The sequence below is a fragment of the Mus musculus genome, chromosome 18 (assembly GCF_000001635.26).
Source record: "Mus musculus strain C57BL/6J chromosome 18, GRCm38.p6 C57BL/6J".
In the NCBI taxonomy this organism is placed as follows: Eukaryota; Metazoa; Chordata; class Mammalia; order Rodentia; family Muridae; genus Mus; species Mus musculus.
Genome location: NC_000084.6, coordinates 62922084 through 62943517, shown reverse-complemented (window position 1 = coordinate 62943517; position 21434 = coordinate 62922084). Strand labels below are relative to the sequence as shown.

General features: G+C 47.2%; 1 protein-coding gene across 1 annotated transcript in view; it reads right to left on the bottom strand.

The window, feature by feature from the left end:
- Apcdd1 (adenomatosis polyposis coli down-regulated 1) overlaps positions 1-21191 on the bottom strand; it is a 31489-nt gene extending 10298 nt beyond the window's left edge. Inside the window, exons 1-3 of the mRNA NM_133237.4 lie at positions 20797-21191; positions 9460-9643; positions 6081-6612 (exon numbers count right to left, since the gene is read on the bottom strand). Coding sequence (NP_573500.2) covers positions 6081-6612; positions 9460-9643; positions 20797-20854 — 774 coding nt within the window. The 5' untranslated portion in view covers positions 20855-21191. The remainder of the gene's footprint in view (positions 1-6080; positions 6613-9459; positions 9644-20796) is intronic.
- Positions 21192-21434: the final 243 nt, after the last annotated feature.

Genomic DNA, 21434 nt, shown 5'->3' with positions numbered 1-21434 from the left:
TTGTCCTTGACAACAAATCTTTCCTAGCCTGCTAACTCCTTAAATAAAGCAACCCTGCATGCCTGTTTGTCTGCCAAAATCCTCTGGAGGAGTCAAGAAATAACAAGATCTATATCTGCGATCGGGGCATGGCAGCAGGGCTGAAGCACAGCCATGGTGTGATGCTTACAACCAAGCAAGAAATAACCAACCGCCAGCGCCCTGTCTGTATATACACCATGGGGCATCTGCTGCCTAGTGAACACCTTGGCCCAGTAACGGGAAGAATTTTCTTTACGAAAATTTACCTAAGAATGGCATGGGGAACTCTCAGGTCCCCGTCCCACCCCCAAACCTTCAACTTTGTACCACCACATCCATCTCCTATCATCTCTGCCATGTCCGATCCTTAAGAGAAAGCACACAGGGTTCTTCCACAAAAGCCCCTTGTCCTTCCCCCGAGCTGGTGTCTTGTCCCATTACCCAGGACTCTCATAGCATACACTCAAAGAACAACCTAGTCTGCAGCAGCAATGGGCTGAAAAAGTCTACTGCCCATGGCCACCTTTTCCAGCCCCTCTGATGTCACTAATGGCAGGAAGTTCCACAGATCACTTTTCACACGCGGTCATCCCTCCCCATGAATGGGGTTTTTATCTGAGGATACATTGAGATTCAGATCAAAATATCAAGGGAGAGACCCTGCACCTGTGCTAACCCTTCAAGTGTTTCTGCTCGCAGGATCCTGAAGGATACAGTATAACAGGCACTTCTATAGACTCGGGCTCTCTTAGACATTGTAAGTCCACTTGAGATGTATAGGTATATGGAGGTATACGGAGCTCCCATGCACAATTACACCAGCATAGGACTTGAGCCATCTTCTGATGTCTCTGGGGTCTTGGAAGGAATACCTTGTAGACAATGAAAGCCCTCATTCTCAAACAAGACTCTGCATTAGAAACTGATGCTGTTTATCAGGTTTAGGAGTTCTCTGGTAGAATTTTTAGGGTCACTTATATATACTATCATATCATCTGCAAAAAGTGATATTTTGACTTCCTCTTTTCCAATTTGTATCCCCTTGATCTCCTTTTGTTGTCGAATTGCTCTGGCTAATACTTCAAGTACTATGTTGAAAAGGTAGGGAGAAAGTGGGCAGCCTTGTCTAGTCCCTGATTTTAGTGGGATTGCTTCAGCTTCTCTCCATTTACTTTGATGTTCCCAAGATATAAGATACAATTTGCTAAACACATGAAACTCAAGAAGAATGAAGACTGAAGTGTGGACACTATGCCCCTCCTTAGAATTGGGAACAAAACACCCATGGAAGGAGTTACAGAGACAAAGTTTGGAGCTGAGATGAAAGGATGGACCATGTAGAGACTGCCATATCCAGGGATCCACCCCATAATCAGCATCCAAACGCTGACACCATTGCATACACTAGCAAGATTTTATCGAAAGGACCCAGATGTAGCTATCTCTTGTGAGACTATGCTGGGGCCTAGCAAACACAGTAGTGGATGCTCACAGTCAGCTAATGGATGGATCACAGGGCTCCCAATGGAGGAGCTAGAGAAAGAACCCAAGGAGCTAAAGGGATCTGCAACCCTATAGGTGGAACAACATTATGAACTAACCAGTACCCCGGAGCTCTTGACTCTAGCTGCATATGTATCAAAAGATGGCCTAGTCGGCCATCACTGGAAAGAGAGGCCCATTGGACATGCAAACTTTATATGCCCCAGTACAGGGGAACGCCAGGGCCAAAAAGGGGGAGTGGGTGGGTAGGGGAGTGGGGGTGGGTGGGTATGGGGGACTTTTGATATAGCATTGGAAATGTAAATGAGCTAAATACCTAATAAAAAATGGAAAAAAAAAAAAAAGAAAGAAACTGATGCTGGTTCCCAGCCTGGGAGTTTCTGTAGACCTGGAGAGTGTGTCAGAGCTCTGACCCCTTTCTTTCTGTCAGGGTCAGGTGCTGTGAAGGCCTCCCTCCCAACCCCAGGCAGCTGTAGGAGCAAGTTTGCTAGGTCAGAATGTTTAAGACACGCAATGCCTGGCGGTTACTTTTAGACAATCCTTTTGACTTGCAACCCTGTGGATGGATCTGTAGAGGATTTTGGAGATTGAGCAATTCCATCAGCTTAAAACTCTTGCCATTTCCAAGGCTCCTGGCCATCATTTGCTTTTAATAACCATTTGAGTCTATCACTGCATGAATGAACTGGGTATACATTCCAACTATACAGCTCTCAGGAATCAAGACAGAGGGTGGTGCTGTGCTGGGGTTAAACTCCCACTCGGAGCATCTTCTTAGGGGTTATTTTAGGCCACCTTGATTTTTCTTAAGGAAGAGTAGCCAATTTCCTCCTGAAAGAAATCCCCACACACCTGAGTCTGCAAACAGCTCTTATTTGCCACAGGACTCAGAGCCTTAGAGCCAAGCTGCATAAAGCCTAGAAAAACAGGCTGCCTTGAAGTTTCTATTTTTACATGGTGTCCTGTTTCCACAGGGGCTAAGACTAGCGGTTTCAAACTCAATTTAGCGTTAAACTAAGTTTCGGCCAGGTCTCCATGGACCAGCAATTAGGGAGAGGCAACAAGTTCAAAGCTAGAGATTCCAGGACCCCTGCACGGGCGTGTGTACTCTTTGAAGAAACTCTCTCCCAGTTGCTTCCTGTCCTGGGCTAGACAGCCACAACCAGCCCAAACAACCTGTTGCTGGAATGTCCCATGGGCACGAGCAACTGGGCTGTACCATGTCCAGTGTCTAGAAAGACACTGGCCAAGTCCACTCACTTCCTCCTAGCTGTCTTGGGTAAAGACCTAAAAACTTCCTGAGGGGCATCACGATGCACCAAAGCCAAGAGGTACAAGGCAAGTGACAACAAGAGAAGAATGGCTACTTTCAGCTGCTGAGCCCAGTGGCCTTACAGTCTTGCAACCACGCTGGCTGGGCAGCCACAGTGGTCCCACAGCATAGGTCTTGCTGATCTAGGGGAACCTCAGCCTTCCTCCCAGTGGCTACCTGCCTTATCTATGGTTTCACTATTCCTTATGATGCCTAGCTGGGATTTTTTTTTCTTTTCTTGAATTTTAATTTTCCCTGGCAATGGTGTTTAGGTTCTGCAAGACCATGGTACAAATGACAGAAGCCACCCCCACCCTTCCTCGGAATCCATTGCTAGGTTCCCCCTCTTCACACCCTCTGTTCCCCTCTAGTTGCAGCATTAGTTTTACACAAATGAGATCCCTTTACACATGCTGGTCTTCTTATCCCTTTTATGAAGAAATGTCCTAGATAAACCTCACTTCCTCAAATTCTTTCCACCATTCATGCTTCTGGAATCTTGGATTCGGACCTGGGGTGGTTTAAGGAGTCTGAGTCTTGAGAATCTAGATAAATGCTCCCACAACCGCCTCATCCAGAGAAGGGAGGAGACGACAGGAGGATGTGGCTGCCGACAGCGCTTGTACACTCTCCAGCCTGCCGTTTTCATTTCTCCAGGAGCCGCCAGCCAGAAAGGCTCCTCTCTCCAGCGCAGGGAGACAGGATGGACAGCATCTGTACAGCACTTCCATTGTAAAGGAAAAAAGTACGGACGGAGCCTCCAAAGGGTCAGAAAGGGAACACTTGACCCCAGCTGGTGCCAGCAGGACAGCTGTGTACTCGGACTAGCTTCCATTTCCAAATTCCACAGGCTTGCCAATTTATCCAGAGTTCAAGAAAATCTTTTAACTGTTTAGAAATAAAAAGTGCCCCAGAGAAGGTCAGCATCGTGCCTGTCACCCTGAAATCCCATGCCAGGCCGGGATAACTGGCTCTGACCCCTGACCGGGGAGGAACAGAAACCTCAGGATAGGTCCTCCTCACCTGGACTGAGGGCCATAGGTAAGAGGTTTACCTAGAAACCTTCACACTCTAGAGGCAGAGGAGGTAGGGGAAGAGATTCATGTAAAAAAAAGGGAGGGGGGAACAGGAAACAAAACCAATTCTTCTCTTTCTGACATTTAAAAGGAGCTTAAGATATCAAAGAGCCCAGGTGGGCTCATGCTGGCAAGGAAACAGAACCTGGTCCTGGCCGCGCAAACAGCAGCACAGGTTAGGTAAGGGACAGGCAGCCTGACAGACCTCTACCCATGATTACTGAGGGGACGGGTTTTTGCTGCTTATATATTTTTGTTTGTTTGTTTGTCTTCAAGACAATGTCTTATACTATAGACAGCAAGCTGTATACTCAGGCTGGCCCTGGCACCTCACTATGTAGCCCAGGCATTCCTCTCAGCAATTCTGCCTCAACCTCTTGAGTGCTAGAATTAGTCATGAGCCTATACACTAGGCATACAGCTGTTTTTTTTTTTTTACTCACTGAAAGGGGTGCAGGGCATGACAATGACCCTGCCTGCTTGGCAGATTGCCAAGATGGTTTGGAGTGACAGAACAGGCATGTCCCTGGCTAAGGGAGTGTTGGTGGACAACCCAGACCACATGAAATCAGTCAGTCATTCTTTACTCAAAGGACACCTCACATGTAGGTGTGAAATGACCCCTCCTTCCCTCCATTTGTAATCCAATTCGAAGCAAGATGGTACCGTCTGTGACGCTCACTGCAGAATAGAGATGGCGCTACCTTCCAGTCGGGACTCAGAACAGAAATGGAAGCCAGCAGTCCTTACCTGCTTTTCTAAAAGATCTACTGAAGCCTGGTCTAGAACCACGCCCCCAGAAGCAGGCAGCACCCTGCTAAGCAGTTCCTACACCATGTAGGGATGGAGCTGTAGGTCTCTTGCCCATCGCAGTAAGAGGATACCAGGCCTTCCTTGGGTACCACAGCTTCCCTTGCTTCTTGGTACTTCTGAACTTTAAGGACAGAGCACAAGGGACCTTCCTCCTCCTCCTCCATGTGGGAAGGAAGCTCCAGGAGCCCTGCTGGTCCTGCTGGTAAGCTGCCTACAGCAGTGCACCATCACCCCAGGCAATCCGGGCTTGTGCGAGCTTGTGCGCTCTGGGCCTCCATGAGGCACCACCTTGCACACAGGACATCATTTTCATAGTTTTAACGAAGATGATTATTTAGTTAAGCGCCTGTGCATGAGCATACAAAAGCGGATGGAAAGACAGGCAGCCCTGCACCATCTCCATCGGAGAAGTCTCTGAGGCGCTTGATTAGTGATGAGTAAACTCAGTGGGACCTATAAAGAAGACTTTGATTAATGAAGAAAAGTCAGCCAGATCCACTGTTCTTAGCTATGGTCCACCAAGGCCAACAGGGCTAGCAGGGCTGGTGGACACTATGGAGAAAAATTGCCTGGCTGCTCCTACAAGCTTGAATCTGTCTGCTAGCCCAAGCCCATAACCACAAGACATCAACTGACATGACTTGGAGCGTGGGGGAGGAAACGTCTTGTGAATTCCAAATACTACCAGAACATAACTCAAATAATGAGAATTATATGATTTAATTGCTTCCTGCCTTCTTCCCTCCCCCTTCTAATCACAGTCATTTAATAAAAAGGAAGATGGAGTCTTGAAGAAAGAGATTTGGTTCAACTGTTGGCACTAAAATTCACCAAGTGTAGAACAAAGGCACCTGACCCAAGAACCTCACAGGGTAACGATAGCATGTCTCAGGAAGCCATTGGCAACCTGGAAACAGGAACAGGTAAATGACCACAGGGAAGTCTAAGGTCCTATGGGACAGCATTGTTCCTTCCCACTGTTTGTCCTATCTTCTCCAAAGTTGGGGTGTGCTGCTGATGGGGGTCTTTCCCAGCATAGTGGTTATGGTACCCCTCATGACCCTCATGTTGTCCTCTGGGCTGAGCTTCTGGGATGCTGGAGTTATTGTTGATGGGCATCATGACTACTCCTCAGAACACGAACCATGGGGGCTGGCAGCCCTGAGCTCCCAGCTACATGTCCCTTCCCAGCATTCCACACTTCCCCCTTTGCTTTCTAGAAACGCCTCCTCTATGAGGTAGAACCCTACATTCCTCAGGTTCCCCAGGATCTCTCTGACATGCCCAGTGGGCCACCTATTTAACTTAATCAAGAGAGATACAGATTCTGCAGGGCTCTGTGGCTAGGTAAGTACCTTGGCATTCTGCAGGGGCGGCTGGTAACTGGACGGCCGGTAGAACACCCTCTGGGTAGCGTCCGTGTGGATGTCGCCCAGGAAGAGCTCCTCCACCAGGTGGTCCAGGCTGTGGTGGGGATACTGCTTCTCCACACGGATGAGCTGCAGCTCGTGCATGGCAAAGTTCACAGCCTTGGTGCACTCGTGGTTACTCTCCTCCTGCCACAGGTCATAGGCTACGTCCTGTACCCAGGGACCACCAGGAGCCAGGAAGCCTGGGCAAGTTCGGTTCACCAGTCGGCTGAGCTGTTCAGCGACTGCCTCTGTGTGGCAGATGACTTGGACGCCGTGAAGCTGGTAGTCAGCTTCGGTGCCCCCACGGATGATCCAGGACGCCTGGCGAAGCCGGATCTTGCCTCGGATGATGAGGGTGTAGGTGGGGTTTGTACAGCGGTTGCTGCCATAGTAAAACTGGTAGGCCTTGAAGGTATTATTGTTGTAGAACCTGTAAGACCTTGTCATGAACTCCGGACCCGACCTTACTTCACAGCTGTTGAAGACAAGAACAGGGGAAGAGCTAGATAAAGCCAACAGCGTGTGGAAGACAGAGAAGACATGGCAAGTCATGGCAGTAAGAAGAACAATGTCTTCTATGTCCTTGACAAACGTCACTGTCTTGAATCTTCACAGTAGGCTAGGTACTGTGTATGCCTACCATCCATCTCTGAGGAAACCGAGGCAGAAGATGAAGAGACGTGTACAAGGTCACATGAGTCTGACCATGAATCTAGGCAATGCAGCTTCAGTAACTGACCCTAAGTACTCTATTCTAAAAGACTTTCACTCGTTGTGAGGAGAAGCAGGGGCCCCTTTAGGGAAGCTCCCCTCTCTCTGGAGAAAAGGGAGTAGTGTGCCGCTGCCCTAGACCAGGAACACCCACCTGGTACATATAGACTCATGAATCCTTCAAATCAGGGTCCTTGTCTAGGCTGGTACGAGATGTCCTTTGTTCTGAAATGGAATCTTGGCAGAAATGGAAGTCTGCTCTTCTATCTACTCAAAAGTTTTATCCACTCAGTGGGAAAAAACATTAAGAGGCTGTTAAATGGAAGCAAAGTTAACACAATAAGAGAGACCAGGATTCCTTTGGTTTGTGTTGACTGACAAGGAGGAAATGCCCTTAGATAAATGTTAGGCTCCCAAGCCAGAAACCCCATGACTGGGTCCTATGGAGCAAAATGGCTGGACAGGCTCAGGAACATGGTTTGTCACCAATCTGTATGGACACAGCAGAGCCTAGACCAGTAGAGGCAGGGACTCTTGAATCACTGCCCAGAGTTTGTCCGTGAAGCTTTTGAGAGCCTGGTCTTTCCAGTTAAGAGTCTTGGCTCATCAGAATTCTCCCTCTGCTCAGGAACAACACTGAGCTGTTCTAAATCAAGCAACCGGGACACCATCCAAAGCACAGGTGCTTCCCCAAACCGACAACAGCTTGGACTTTTAGTCGGCAGACTGCTGAGGGATAACTACTACTTAATATGGGTACCTTGTGCGAGGTAAATACAGTTGTTAATGTTAAATAATGCCTTGTGGATGCAAAACACACAAGTAGTCCTTTGAGCACTGGTCTTTGGAGGCAGAAGAAAGGGGCAAAGGCCCACCTTAGGCTTTTGACCCAAAGGGACTAGAGTTGAGCATGAGCAACGACAGAGATTAGTGGAGATTGGAAGAGCTCCTTCTTCATTTTTTTTTCTTTTGATCTATTGCTTTTAATCTCAACATCAACAGTGTGTGGGCTCTGCCTCCTGAACTCAGTGCATCTCAGACCCAGCCATTTCTCCTTTGCAATCCAGCCACCATCAGCTCTGGCCAGAAGTGTGTGCATCTCTCAAGGGTCACTCCCAGCCTACGGTTGCCCCTGTGTATTTGCTCAAAACTGCTGCAGGGCCCTTTAATAAATCTGGATCCTATTTTAAGCAGTACTTCCAACTTTTCTTAGATTAGAATACCTGTAAGGTGGACACAGTGGCACATACCTGTAGTGCTGCTATCTCGGAGGTTTAAGCAGGAGAAACATTTACCTCAGGAGTTAAGGGTTAGCCTTGAACTAAGCTAGTTCAAGGGTAACACAATGAAATGCTGTCTCAAAACCAAACCAAACCAAAACCACAAAACAAAGTCAAACCATCATCAACAAGAAGTCTACTCTAAATTAACAATTATAACAGCAACAACAAAAAAAGAACCTAATCTTCAAGATGGCAAGATAGCTCAGAGCCACCCTGCACACAGGGAGCTGGGTTGCAGGGCTGCGATCATTGGGGTCTCCAGGCTAGTCAAGCCACGCCCATTCTATATCCAGCCCTAACTTTGCTACTTTCTCTACATAGATAACTCTTCCTGCAGGAAGAAAGTAGACTTTCAGGGCCTATCCTGATTCTAACGCAAGGCTCTCTCACACTCTCTTTTTCCTGTCATTGAGCTCCTGATCCTCTGGGTCCATCTGCAACATCTCTGACAATATGGACCAAGTCTGAGCTATATACACAAAATATACACAACTGCTGGCTACATAGCAGCCACCTAATAAATGACCATCTTCAAGTTTTAATTTAATTTAATTAAGATGTATCTGCAAAGAGTTTATCACAGTCACTTTAAGAGACCCACTTTTAGGGGAAAAATCAGTTTCATCATTTTATAGGATTTCTTTTGTCTTATGTCCATATGTGTTGAGTTATTCCCGGAAGGTCTCTGGAGGCTGCTCTCCATATCCCAGGGACTGTGCATAGGGAGACGTCATCAGATCCCAGTTAGTCTTGTTAATGCTCAACAATTTAATGGGTAGAAAAAAAAAATCGCTGATCCGCCTCTAGGCTATTTTTAAAAGCTCTAATAGAAGATAAGCCAGAGCTCAAACTAGGATAAATCTCAGCTTCACAGCACAGAAAAGAATCTAAGAACTGGCTAGTGAAGGCAGCTCTTAACTTACTCTCAGTGCCCTGAAACTGTAGATTAAGTTACCGGAGTATGGAGAGAATATTTAGACCATAAGAAGCTTTGCAGTCATGTTTCAGGGTTGGCAAAACGCAGACGCTTAATTTCACTTGCTAATGGTTTCTCTTTATACACGAGTGGTCCCACCGAGTTCAGTAAACAAGGATCCATTCACTCACACCGTGTAGTGTAGCTATGATTACCGCTGCTGCTTTGGAGTAAGATTTCTGCAGCTCTTAGTTCTGCTTGCATAACCAACCATAATTTCCAAGAGATGCCTGGTTCTCTCTCTTGCTGTTGATTGTGCAAAGCTAGCATCTAAACCCATCAGAGGGTCTTCCTCAGGCCCTGCTTCCCAGGTTGCTCTCTCTGCACTTCCCGTCTCAAATGCAGCTCTTACCCTGTGGACACCCAGTGGCCCTCGATGGTCGGGGGCATCTGCACTGTGATCCGCGCACCGTTGTGGAGATGCTTCAGCATGTGATGACACTGTGACTCCTTGAAAGCCCTCCAGGCGCTTTTCTCTAAGGACCGAGGGTGCGATCTGCTGTCTGGATGAAGGAGGGCAGAGCCCTCTCCCAGCCCTGGAAAAAACAAACCAAGAGCAGAAAGTAAGCAAATCAGCAGTCCCTGGTGTGAGTCAGGCAGACCGTCCTGTCTGCAACTGGCAGTGAGTGTGGTGGGAAAAGCATGCCCACTCCACCAGGCTGTGCACTGCACCTGCTCCTTCAGAACTCCCATGCCAGAGTCGGAGTCGGGGACACTCTTGAAGATCACTTCCCAGGTGGAAACGGAGGCTTTCGAGAATCAGAACCTAGCTTGCTTGGGGCCACCCCGCTGGTTCTTTGCAAAGCCAAGGTTCAGGTACATTTACGTAGGTTTTTACATATGCACAAGCACCTATGTGGTAGAGCCCTGAATGGACCTCACTGGGTCAGTTCAGAGAGGCATGTTCTAGATGCACATGAAAAAGAAAAGGTGGTGTTGAAGAAAGAGAAGGGAAAGGGGATATCAAGAAGGGGACCTTCACACACTGGCATATTTAGGTGAGGAATAACAAGAGCAAAGAGATCAACAGTGTTGAAAACATAGCCTGGCAGATGTGGAAAGAGAAGTGGCCAGGAGACAGTTCTCAATTCCTGGCTGGGACCTGCTCCTTGGCTGGCCTCCCATATGCTTGCACCGAGTCTCATAATTCCTGGCCATCACAGTCTCCAGATGGATGCCCTTGTTATGGTTTATCTGTGGGCTTATGAATTAGAATCTTGGCTTCCAGATGTGATGTTAAGAGATGGTAGGGCCTTTTCAGTAATGAAGTCCAATAGTTGTCATCAAGGGCATTGTGGGAGCCACCCTAGACCCTGCGGGATGCTCATATTCAGATATCTGCTCCCAGTGTCTCAAACACTGAGAGGACGGAATGGGTTGCCAGTGTACAGTCCTAGCAGTTAGAAGATATATGTCTCTGAATATGACCTCTCATGGCTCCCTCTGTAAAATGCTGCCCTGTTGACAGAGCAACTGCTTCTTCTTAGCACTATTCAAACACAGTTTGGAGCTATGAGTCTAAGCCACCTATGGGCTCCATTCAACTAGTGGAAACCTGAGTAAGAGATTCTTGACTTAAGTTGATGGTGATACGTTATGGTTTGAATGTGGAATGTCTCCCTATAGACTTATGGTTTGAAATGTTCGTTCCCTAGCTGGTAACATTATTTAGGAAGCTGTGGACCCTTTAGGGGGCAGAGCCTTGCAGGGAGAGAAGTAGGTCACTGGAGATAGGCATTGGAAGGTTATATATAGCCCTGCCTCTGATTCTACTGCCCTCTCTGTTTTCTGGTCCAACGTAAAGTGAAGAGCCCCATCACATGACCTCACCATCATAAGCTGAACTAATCTCCTCTGCCTTCCCCATCATGGAGGACTGAGTTGTCTGAAAGAAGGAGCCAGAATGAGAGTATTCTTTGTTGTCAGATATTGTGATCATAATGATGCAAACACTGCTGATACATGTGGTGCTCAGTTGAAGGCGAAGACCACTGCTTTTGACCTGAGCTGGTTGTGGGCAATTATTATAGCAATATTGTGACATCGTTGTTACAGTCATAGTTATGCAGCAAGGGTCTCCATAGTCCAGGGAAACGTCCTCCAGTAATTCTCCTAACATTACGTTCCATTTCACATGTACTATCCCAGATGGGCGGCCTGGGCAATGGAAGAAGAAGCAAGCTTGCTGATCTCAGACTTCGACAAAGAACCCTCCCCCTGTTGTTCAGCTGTGAAGACACTGGGCCAGGACAAGTCAGGAGTGAACTACTGGCAATTCTGTAATGGACATCATCTACACCGTATGCCCTGCTCTCTCATGCAGCATTTAGCACAACTCTGATCATTTAATATTTAATACCTCTTTGTCTGACATCTACATTGATCTTTCATGTGGTTCTGAACTAATACAGGGAACAAAAGTGCCATTCACTTCTACCAACGCCAGCAGCTATAATTATCCTGATGACAGTAAACAAGTCCATCCCTTGTCAGGCAATCAAAGAACAAAATGTCACACAACTCGCTATCTGGTGGATCAATAATATAGTCGGTTATAATGTGACTGGCTTCTAATAGACTTTAATTAAAGACCTCAGGCATGAGAGAACGGGAGCGGATTCTACTTGAAATGGGACTCTAGACATTCAATAAAGATGCTATCTCGGGGATGGCCAAATGGTGTCCTAAAGCTTGATGTACAAACTTCTGGATCTTTAAAGCCAGGAGCTCAAGGGAAGAGGCTGAGGTCACCCCAGCCAGGCTGCTTGAGTTTGAAACTGGATTTGCTGCTAACAGGATTTTATTCAACTCAAGACTTCCATGGCGTCTGAGATATGTCGTTATTTTATTACCAGCAACAACACACAAGGCTGCAGCCATGACATAATGCTTTAACAATGTCCGAGAATCATTCACAGCAGCCTGAGATGGCTCTGACGTTTATCTGTTCAGGGAGAGCTGGCAATTCTTCTGGCCTTTGGTGGCAAATGTTTGCTCTTCATGTGTCTTGGTCACAAAACACAAACAGTTTCACGTTTTTGTGGGTATACTCGTGTTCAAGCCACCAACACATGTTGGGTGAGAAACTATGGCATTGCAGATATTCTTTCCATAATAAATACTTGCCCCACTGAGGACAAATTAACACCCCTTGCTCTGTTGGAAGACCCATTTACCCTTCAAAATAGTTTTCCTCCTCAGGCTCGGAGTAGTCACCAGTTGGCGATGGAGAGAAGGCATACGTGCTGAATCGATAGTTTACTCTTTTGATTTTCAAACCCAGTCTACCTTAACTAACCTCAAAATAAGGAGTACAAGATACCCATGCAGGAAACAAGTTCAGAGACATGAGGAGCAATTGTGTCCAAGTTGCCAAAGTCAAGAGCAACGTCATGGATCAGTGGCAGAGCACCCCACTCTTCTTTACTACGACTTACAGACCAAAGAAACTATGACCCCCCCCATCCATAATACCACTCACCCCAGATAGAGATCTTAAAGCAGAAAAAAAGGGAGAACGCCATCTTGTGGTTGGTGAAACACACTGTAAGTTGATAGACTCACACAAATTATTTAGCCTCTCTGAGCTTCAGCCCACTTATGTAATGAGCCCACCCCTCTTGGGTAGGGTCTAATTTAGCACAGTGCCTTTCATGCACTGTTAACACTGTTCAATAATGACACTTTTATGCCAATCTCCCAAAGTCTCTCCTAACAAACAGTTAAAATAATGGTGGTCCAGAGGGGGCCTCCCTCTGAGCTCTGAGGAGAACGAAGTACCCAGAATTAAGCTTGGGCTGTCAGACAACATTTTATGATTCTGAAGAAGAAAGCAAAGCATGGGGCTGGCAGCCAGCAATCTATTAATGATTCTGAAGAAGAAGAGAGCAAAGGCTGGGGCTGGCAGCCTGCCTTCTACAGTGATTCCAAAGAAGAGCATATAGCACCAAGCATTTGATTGTTGGCAAGTTCTGCTCAGCTTGACTAATACCGATCAACAATTTGTGCATTTTAGAGGCAGGACATACAAATATGAATTAAGATAAGCGTTGTTGCCTTGGAAGTCTGGATAGGAAATGGGTAGAGACGACTAAGGAAGACTCTGGGAATACAACCAGGCCCTCAAAGGCAGAGGAAGGAGTGATAGGTAGTATCTACATGGGTCATTCAAAAGAATGGAATCACACCGGGAAGGAAAGTTATGCTTGTGTGCTTAGCAGGTGGCAAGAGAAATAAAATCCATTATGGAAATCACTGGAACGTAGGAGACAAACACCAGCCTAGGATGTGGCTCTTGGTCATGAACACAGCCTAGCAACCTGGTGAGGCAGACACTTCAGCCAGGGAACACATGACCAGCAGATGGAGACAACTCAACAGGTGTGATAGTGAATTTATGTGTTAATAATTGTCTTCATTTATTTCCCATGGTTAGAGGAAGCCACCTGAGGCTAGAATTTTTTTTAATTAAGTTTATTTTTTAATACAAAGTATGGCCTTGACTTTTGCTTGGCTCTGCTGGGGGCTATGACTCCTATCACTGTGCTGGGTCCCAGCATGCTTCATGGCACTGTGATGGGAGGACACTCAGACACAGGTAGGGGCCACAGATCTGTTAGAGCCACTTGCTCCCTGAGATCATGTTAATTCTCCCCAAGGGCAATGTCTCCAGTGACTTAATCACTTCCCACTGGGCTCCAGTTTGGGGGGAAGAGGAGCTGTAGTGAGACTTGAACAAGCCTAGAGCTTTACACAAGCTAAGCAAGCTCTTCACTCCTGAGCTACATCCCCATCCTCAGCCCTTTTTATAGAGCCTCACTAAGTTGCCTGGGGTGGCCTTGAACTCACTCTGTAGCTCTCCTTGGCCTTGGCCTTTGAGCTTTTAAGAAACTGTGATTACAGGCATGTACCAACACAGCCTGGCTTAGGCTTCACCTTTTCAAGGTTCCACTATCTGACATCATTACACAGCTTTCTACAAATGATCCCTTGAAGAGCATACTATGTCTTAAGTACAGTATTGGGTTTTGTTTTCTTTCTCTTTGCAGGTAGATAAAAATATCTCTGGGTTTTTGGTTTTTGGGTTTTTTTTTTTTTGGGCTGATATAAAAACATATGGATGGCCTTCTTTTAAGTGCTAATTCTGTTTGATGTCTAGGAATTGGAAGCTTATTTGATGTACCATTTTCATTTGGGGGAGAAGCTAAAGCGACCATTCTTACAACTCTTTTTCAAGGCATAGCCTTGGTGTGTCAGTCAAGGAGCCCAGCCTTAGACTCCTGGTCAACCCAGGGGACTCTGTGGTCACACAGCACTTGACAATTCATTTTTTCAGAAACATTGCCTCATTTAGTCAACTGCTATTACCACCTAGGCACAGAGACAGTCTGAGGTCAATTTATGAACAGTTGTCCTCAGCACCCATTGGCAGGGAAGCGCCTATCACTGTCCCCAGCCCAGGGGAACTGTGAATAAGTTATCATACGACTTCTCCAGGAAATGACCTCAAGCATGGCCTGCACCCAAAATCATTATGGCAAACAGGTCGGTTCTCTTCTTTTGAAGGGATGTGAGGGAGGTGTAATGTAAAAGTCTAGATGGAAACTGTTCACTTATTGAAAAAAAATTAAGTCCTGTGAGGTTAAGCATTTATAGGTTACCAGGTTCTGAATATTATACAGACCCTGGGGGTCAATATGGACTGTGCACACAGGGATAGATGCATGAGTGACATGACCCTAAGCAGGGAGGTGAATTACCGCACTCAGGAATCCTAGATTTTGCTATGATCTTATCCACCAACACCCAGCAGTCAGCTACTCAGACAGTAGGCGTACCCAACAATGGCAAAGAAAACGCAGATTAGCTTGAATAAGACAAAGCACAAGGTTGACTTACACTGAAGTTTGTGCTCCAAATAACAGACCTTGAAGTGCCCAGGTCTTACATCACTTAAAAGCACAGGTCACACTCTTGGAAGGTGGTACTTAACAGCTTTCATGGGGAGAGATGGAACTGGAACGTCCATTGTCACCCACACATCTCCCCCGAACCCAGACCCACAGTGCTCTCAGGAGCAAGCCAGGCTACTGTGAAACTGAAGAAGACCCTTGAAGAGACGGAAGGGAGGGAGGCAGTGGTTGTTCAGCTTCTGAGAGCCAACATTTATTTACTCAACAAAGATCTAAATAACAACCATGCGTTGGGTTCTTTCATATACAAAGATCATTGTTGACTTATGAAAAGTATAGGGGGGGGCTAGATCCTTGATTTTTTTTCAATATTTTAAGAACTCAATTTATCTACAGATTCTGGTTTCCACATGCCTATGTAGACATACTGGGAAGAAAAATCTTCTAAGGCATTTTATAGATAACACAAAGCAACATTCACTGAAAAACAATAACTTTCAAGCACACACTTGGGTCTGAAATAAACTTTGGTCAGGCCAGTCTTTAGAGTTATACACTAATGTTTAAAACTTAATGTTAGAAAGTCAATAAATGTGATATTAACACATTAGCAATATTTTCTCTGGGCAGAGGGTTCTGAAGGATCCCTTTCTCAACTCAGTTTGCAGCTTTCCCTACTTTCCATAATGTGTGTGCCTCAATAATCAGAGGGGTACGGTATCTCAAGTCAGCACTAGCGATGATATAGAAAATGAGACTGATGAGCTTAACTACAGGTAATTACTTACCCATGAAATCGCCCTGCCCAATTAAATGAGCAGTCATTACTGTAAAGCATGCTTTGAAGTGGATACAGGGAGATAAGCCCCAGCATAGCTCCCCGGTCCTGGAGTGAGAGCTTGTGTACTGCAGATGTTACCAGGGCTAAACACCATGTGGGCCCTGGTGCATACCACACTCTTGGTTTTAGTTCCAAGTTTCTGTCCAGCAGCAAACAAAAACTAAATGAACTGCTTATACTGTCTGTGAACTTCCTACAGAAAATATTTACCCTTTATAAAAATTAATAAAGCAAAAAATTTTGAAATTTCTGGCTATGTTTGATTTTAGTGAGCATATTTTAATACCTGCCAAGGCCTTTGGACTGGATATGGGCTGAACTGAGATGGCCAAGTCTTCTGTGTCTATGTGTTGTATATCACATATATGTGATATATGTTCATACAGCATACATACATGTACTATTTATAGTATATCAATATGGTATATGTTTGGTATTTGTTTTAATACATGTTTGTGTGCGGTGTTTGTGATGTATGTGGGTATTTGTGTGTCATGTTTGTGGTATATCATATTTATGATATCTATACCATATATACATATGTGGTATGTGTGTCTCTAAGTGCCTGTGTGTGATATGATCTTTGTGCTGTGCATGGTGCATGTTTATGTGTGATATTTGTGTGTGTGTGTGTGTGTGTGTGTGTTATACATGTGGGATTTCTGAAAGCAGACTAGTACAATGACCCACAGTTGGCCACCCTCCTGGATCTGAGGTTCTCAGTGTCATTTCTTCATTACTACTAGATATTCTTTAGGATTCTAAAAAGGGAAAACTCCCTCATCAGCCCTGCACCAAGTAGCTGTGACATCCTGGCAGTGGACCTGCAGACAAACGTTTTTGAACAAATGGCTAGCTGGACGAATCAAATCAGAGAGCACTCACGGAACCGAATACACTTAGTGATTTCACCTAAGGATCCTTCCTTTCTCGTATTTAGGTAAAACCATTTCCAGAGTGAGTCACTCTGAAGCTGGGGAGAACTCAGCAATAGCCCACAACTGTTCAATCATGACACAGTAGCATGCAGTCCTGCCAGACGGTGGCAGGTGTCTTCCTGAAGTTTCCTCTGGGATCACTTCAGCTCAGGCACACCTGCTCTGTGTGCCCCCAGACTCTACCCATCACCCTCCAGAGTGCCAGATCCTATCCCTGCTCTGACATGGTTCATGTTTCCTTTCGACTGCGTCAGTCTTCATGTGTCCCTCAACAGTATGCAGCTACATGGTCACATCACACATGATCACAGGACTGCTCAGCCACGTAGGATGCAAGCCCATCTATTTAACAAAAGAACATCTGACATCTGTCCAAGGTCCTTGCCCCTTACTCTGTACAAACAAACTATTATCAGGATTCCATTTGATGACAAAGAGGGAAAAGCAATGGGGAAAAAATGTTTTCTCCGTTACAAAGGCGATTGCCAGAAAAATGCCATTTTGAAGATCTCTATTGCACTCCATTTCAATGTTTTCTTGAAATTTGTTGGTTAAGCACTGATTTGGCAATTGGCAGGTTTTTAAAGTCTATCCTCTCCTCCCTCCCTCCCCCTCCATGTGTGTGTGTGTGTCTGTCTGCTGTGTGTAGGCTCATATGGGTATATTCCTGTGTGTAGAAGCCAGAAAATAACCTCAGGTGTCAAGCCTCAAATAATACCATCTAAATCTCTCTCTCTCTCTCTCTCCCTCTCTCTCTCTCTCTCTCTCCCCCCCCCCTCTTTCATTGGCCCACTATTCAAGCAGACTAGCCTGGCTGATCAGAGATATGTCTACTTTTACCACCCAGCCCTGGGATGACAAATATGCTTATATGGGTTCTGGAGATCGATTAGGTCCTGCTGCTTTCAGGCAAGCCCTTTACCAACTGAGCCATGTCCTCAGCTCCTCAGCATCTGATAGAATAAAGCTGAATCGAAGGGAAGGACTGAAAAGGTCTCCACTTCTCTGAAAAGTCAAAGGGCTCTACAAACGTAAACAGTGTTTGAGCAACAACTTTCCCCCAACATCTGCTCCACTGTGGAAATGTGCTGGTTGTAAGGTCAGTGTAGCTCCCCCTCCAACCCCCCATATTCTCCACACCTCCTGCTAGTCCATGTCGAGAGCTGAATGAGTTTCAAAATGTGACATGTGAACGTAAGCGCCTTCTCAACGAAGCAGAGAAAGCAGTGGTAATGGATAGCTGCCAGCTGTGTACCTTTGTGACACTCAGGGCGTTTATTTGGATTAAGAAGTGCAGTTGTTTGCAGAATCCGAGGGGGAGGAAAGCAACCTGACAGGCACATGCCTGTGCATCACACTTTGAACTTGGGTCTGGAGCCGCTGCATCCACAGTTGTATAAGAGAATAAAAGCAAGAAAGTCCAAGGTCCTGTGATAACTCATTTGCTCATGGATAAGGCTTGGGGGGGGGGGGCGGGCGGTGACTTGTGACTTCCAATGAATTGAAATCAAAACTGGCTACAGAACTGAACAGAGACTAGATCACATACATAATGGCACTGCCCACCAGCATCCTCCCCCAGGTCCTTCAGAAAGCCTTTCTGTGATTTCCTCTTTAACCTCATTTGTCCGTGCAGCAAATCTTCTAGATGGGCAGCCTGAAATGTATTAAAGTTGCTACTCGCACATTTAGAACCACATGACCCTTGCTTTTATCTACAAAACTGCTATCACAAACAGTCAAATGGCATTGCATGGTTAGCGAATCAAATGCCTACAGAGCAGAAAAGAAACCATTAATCCATTCTAGGATAACTTGTGTCTTCTGTTGAAATAATTGAGCGGGCTCTAGCTTTTGCCACAGGATGGTTTAGAAGCCCATAGACCCCCATCTCTTAAATGGGGCAGCTCATCAAGCCACTCTCTGGGGTTAAGTTGATTAATACTCATTTTCTGTTAAAATGCTCTAATCGTATCCAACTTGTGGCAGGGAAGGATTGCAACCCCCTTCTGACGCTTTCTGCTATCCTAAGCAGTTATGGCCAACCTGTCTTAGACCATGAGCATTTGAAACGTGTGTTCCCTTCTTGCAGCCGATCCCACAACTCCCTCTTGGATCCAAGTAGATAGATCTTTGGGCGACTTCTGTTTTAATAATTGCATCATTGCAGACTCCATGCGAAGTTGTATTACTCTGTGAAAGTTTATCCAGGTGGTCCAATCAAGCTCTTCAAACCTCCCTTTTTATCTGAAGTTCTCTTCATAAACACGCATGCATGCTCTCTGGCCCCGTTCCTACTTGCAGCCCAGACTGCCTCTTGCTGCTACTCCCTCTGTCTTCTTCTTCTCCTGGGACCAGTGGGGAGACTTTCCCAGATCCCATGGAGTAATCACAGACTCCTGACTTCAGTGTGGGAGATTTCTGGCCACACTGACCAAACGATACACTTGTATATACCGGCCAGCCACTCCTATCTCAGTTGGATTGCTAAGTAGGCATATCGAACATCCCGTTTCTCAAGAGGCAGCAAAAGGCTCAGAGTGGGGCCATGCGTGGTACATTTGTGAAGATGGTCCCTGAAACCCAACTGGTAATGATTTTGTTCGAAACAGTCTATGGATGTGAAACTTTTAAGTAACTATTTACTTGACAGCACTACTATCTCTCTGCCCGCCCCCCCTGCCGCCCAGCAGACACTGTAACAGTTTTTTTTTTTTTTTAAACCAGGGGCAATTTCCCCTGTTTCATCCTCTCTTTTTTCTTGTGTGTGTGGCAGCTGCTGTTTGATCTGCTCATTGGCTCTGATTTGTTTCATGTTTCAGCCAAAGATTAAAACTGCTCTGTAATTCTAAGCAGATGGGCCTAGAAGTCCAACCCTATAATTATACATTCTCTCTCTTTGCCCTGGAACTGCAAGCCTTCCATTCTGACTTTTAAGATGTTGCGATGGCTGGGGCTCAGTGTACACCTTGGCAATCAATTGCTCAGGCAGGTCCACAAAGCCTGGGGGAACTTCGAAAGCTGTCCCAAAGACTACAAAGAAAATAGCACCCCCAGAAGCCTGCAGTTCCCTTCCCTTCATTCTCTGAGGTACAGGGTGGGGGTGGAGTGGGGGTGGGGACTGTTCCCCAATAGGCCAGCTGCAGGTTCGGATGGCTTTAGTGGATGTTAAGGAAGGAGAGCCGTGAAGCCACTCCGCTGAAACGTCAGGTGTCTGACTATTGCCCTGGACAACAGAAGGACCACACCACTGCCTACCACAAGTATCAACAACCACCTGTCATCAAACATGTTTTGTCCACCCCAATGCAATTGTCTTATTTTGCACGGTGCAATTTCTAGAACCCCTTTCGAGAGCAGATGTCTGTGGTTCTGCAGCCTGGAGAACCAGCGCAAGCAGCAGCACAGGAAAAACTTGATTCCACACCAGCGTGAGGCATCCAGCTCCTTTAGCCTGGCTTCCATGATCCGCTACCAAAGTCCTCTTGCGCCCGGACAACCCGGCAGCACACTAAGATTCAATACGGAGCCAGGGTGCAGGCAGACTACAAACACTGGTCCTCAGACGGCAGACAAACACCCGCGAGACGTGTCCTCCCTGTAAACCATCACAGCTTTCTCTTTACAGTCTCATAAAGGATCTCACCGAGAGCCCCTGCTGCGCTCTGACACCGGTGGAAAGGGGACCGCAAAGCCTGCGATTCGGTGACAGTTTACAGCTGGAAAGGCTCTCAGACTGGATAAAAAGTTTTCCCTCGGCTGTGCAGCTACGGATTTGAGAGATTAAAAAGTATCTGGGAGAGGTTCGCATCCTTCCAGAAAGAACACTGCAGCGGCAAAAACCACTGCGGGTGCCGCTGGGGAAAGGGGCTCTGCGCACCCACCGGCCGGAAAGGGCAAATGGGCACACTGTGCACCCAGCGACCCGGCGCGACTCATCGTCGGGGCAATGGGAGGACCGGAACCGTCCCCACTCACCCATCCATCCCCGAACTCACCATGCAACAGGAGGGCTGGGAACAGGTATCCAAGCAGAAGGCGGCGCACACGGGACATCTCGGGGCTCCTCCGGGCCTCGCTGTAGTCCGTCTCTGTCCCCCTCCGAGCGCGCGCGCGGGCCACTCCGGTACAGGGCGCCCTCGGCTCCTCAGCCGCAGCCCCCGGCGGGCGCCCGCCAGGCCGGGCCTCAGGCAGCAGCGCGCCCCATCCCCGGCCGGCGCAGCGCGGGACTGCGGGGCGCGCGCTCCCTCGCCGCCGTCCGGCCCCTGTCCGCGCGGGACTCCGAACCGCAGCCCAGCCTCTCCGCGTCCCGCCCCGGCCCCTTGGCTCCCAGCCCCAGTCCCGAGGCCCGCCCCGGCCGCGGCGTGCACAGCTCAGAGGTACAGTGGCCGCTGCTGCCGCCGCGGCAGACTCTCCTCATATTTGCAGAGCGCCGCGGGCGGCTCGGAGGCAGGGCCGGGGAGGGGCGGAGTGTCAGGGAGGCCACGCCTTAAGTCCCGCCCCTTCTCCCCGCTGCCCTAGCCCGCCCTTCTGCTTGAGAGCCCGGTGCCTCTCGTCCTCCTCCTTGATATCTCCTCCTACTCCTCTCCCATTTCCTCCAGGGCTCCTGCTCTTTGGTCTTCTCCTCCTTCTCCCT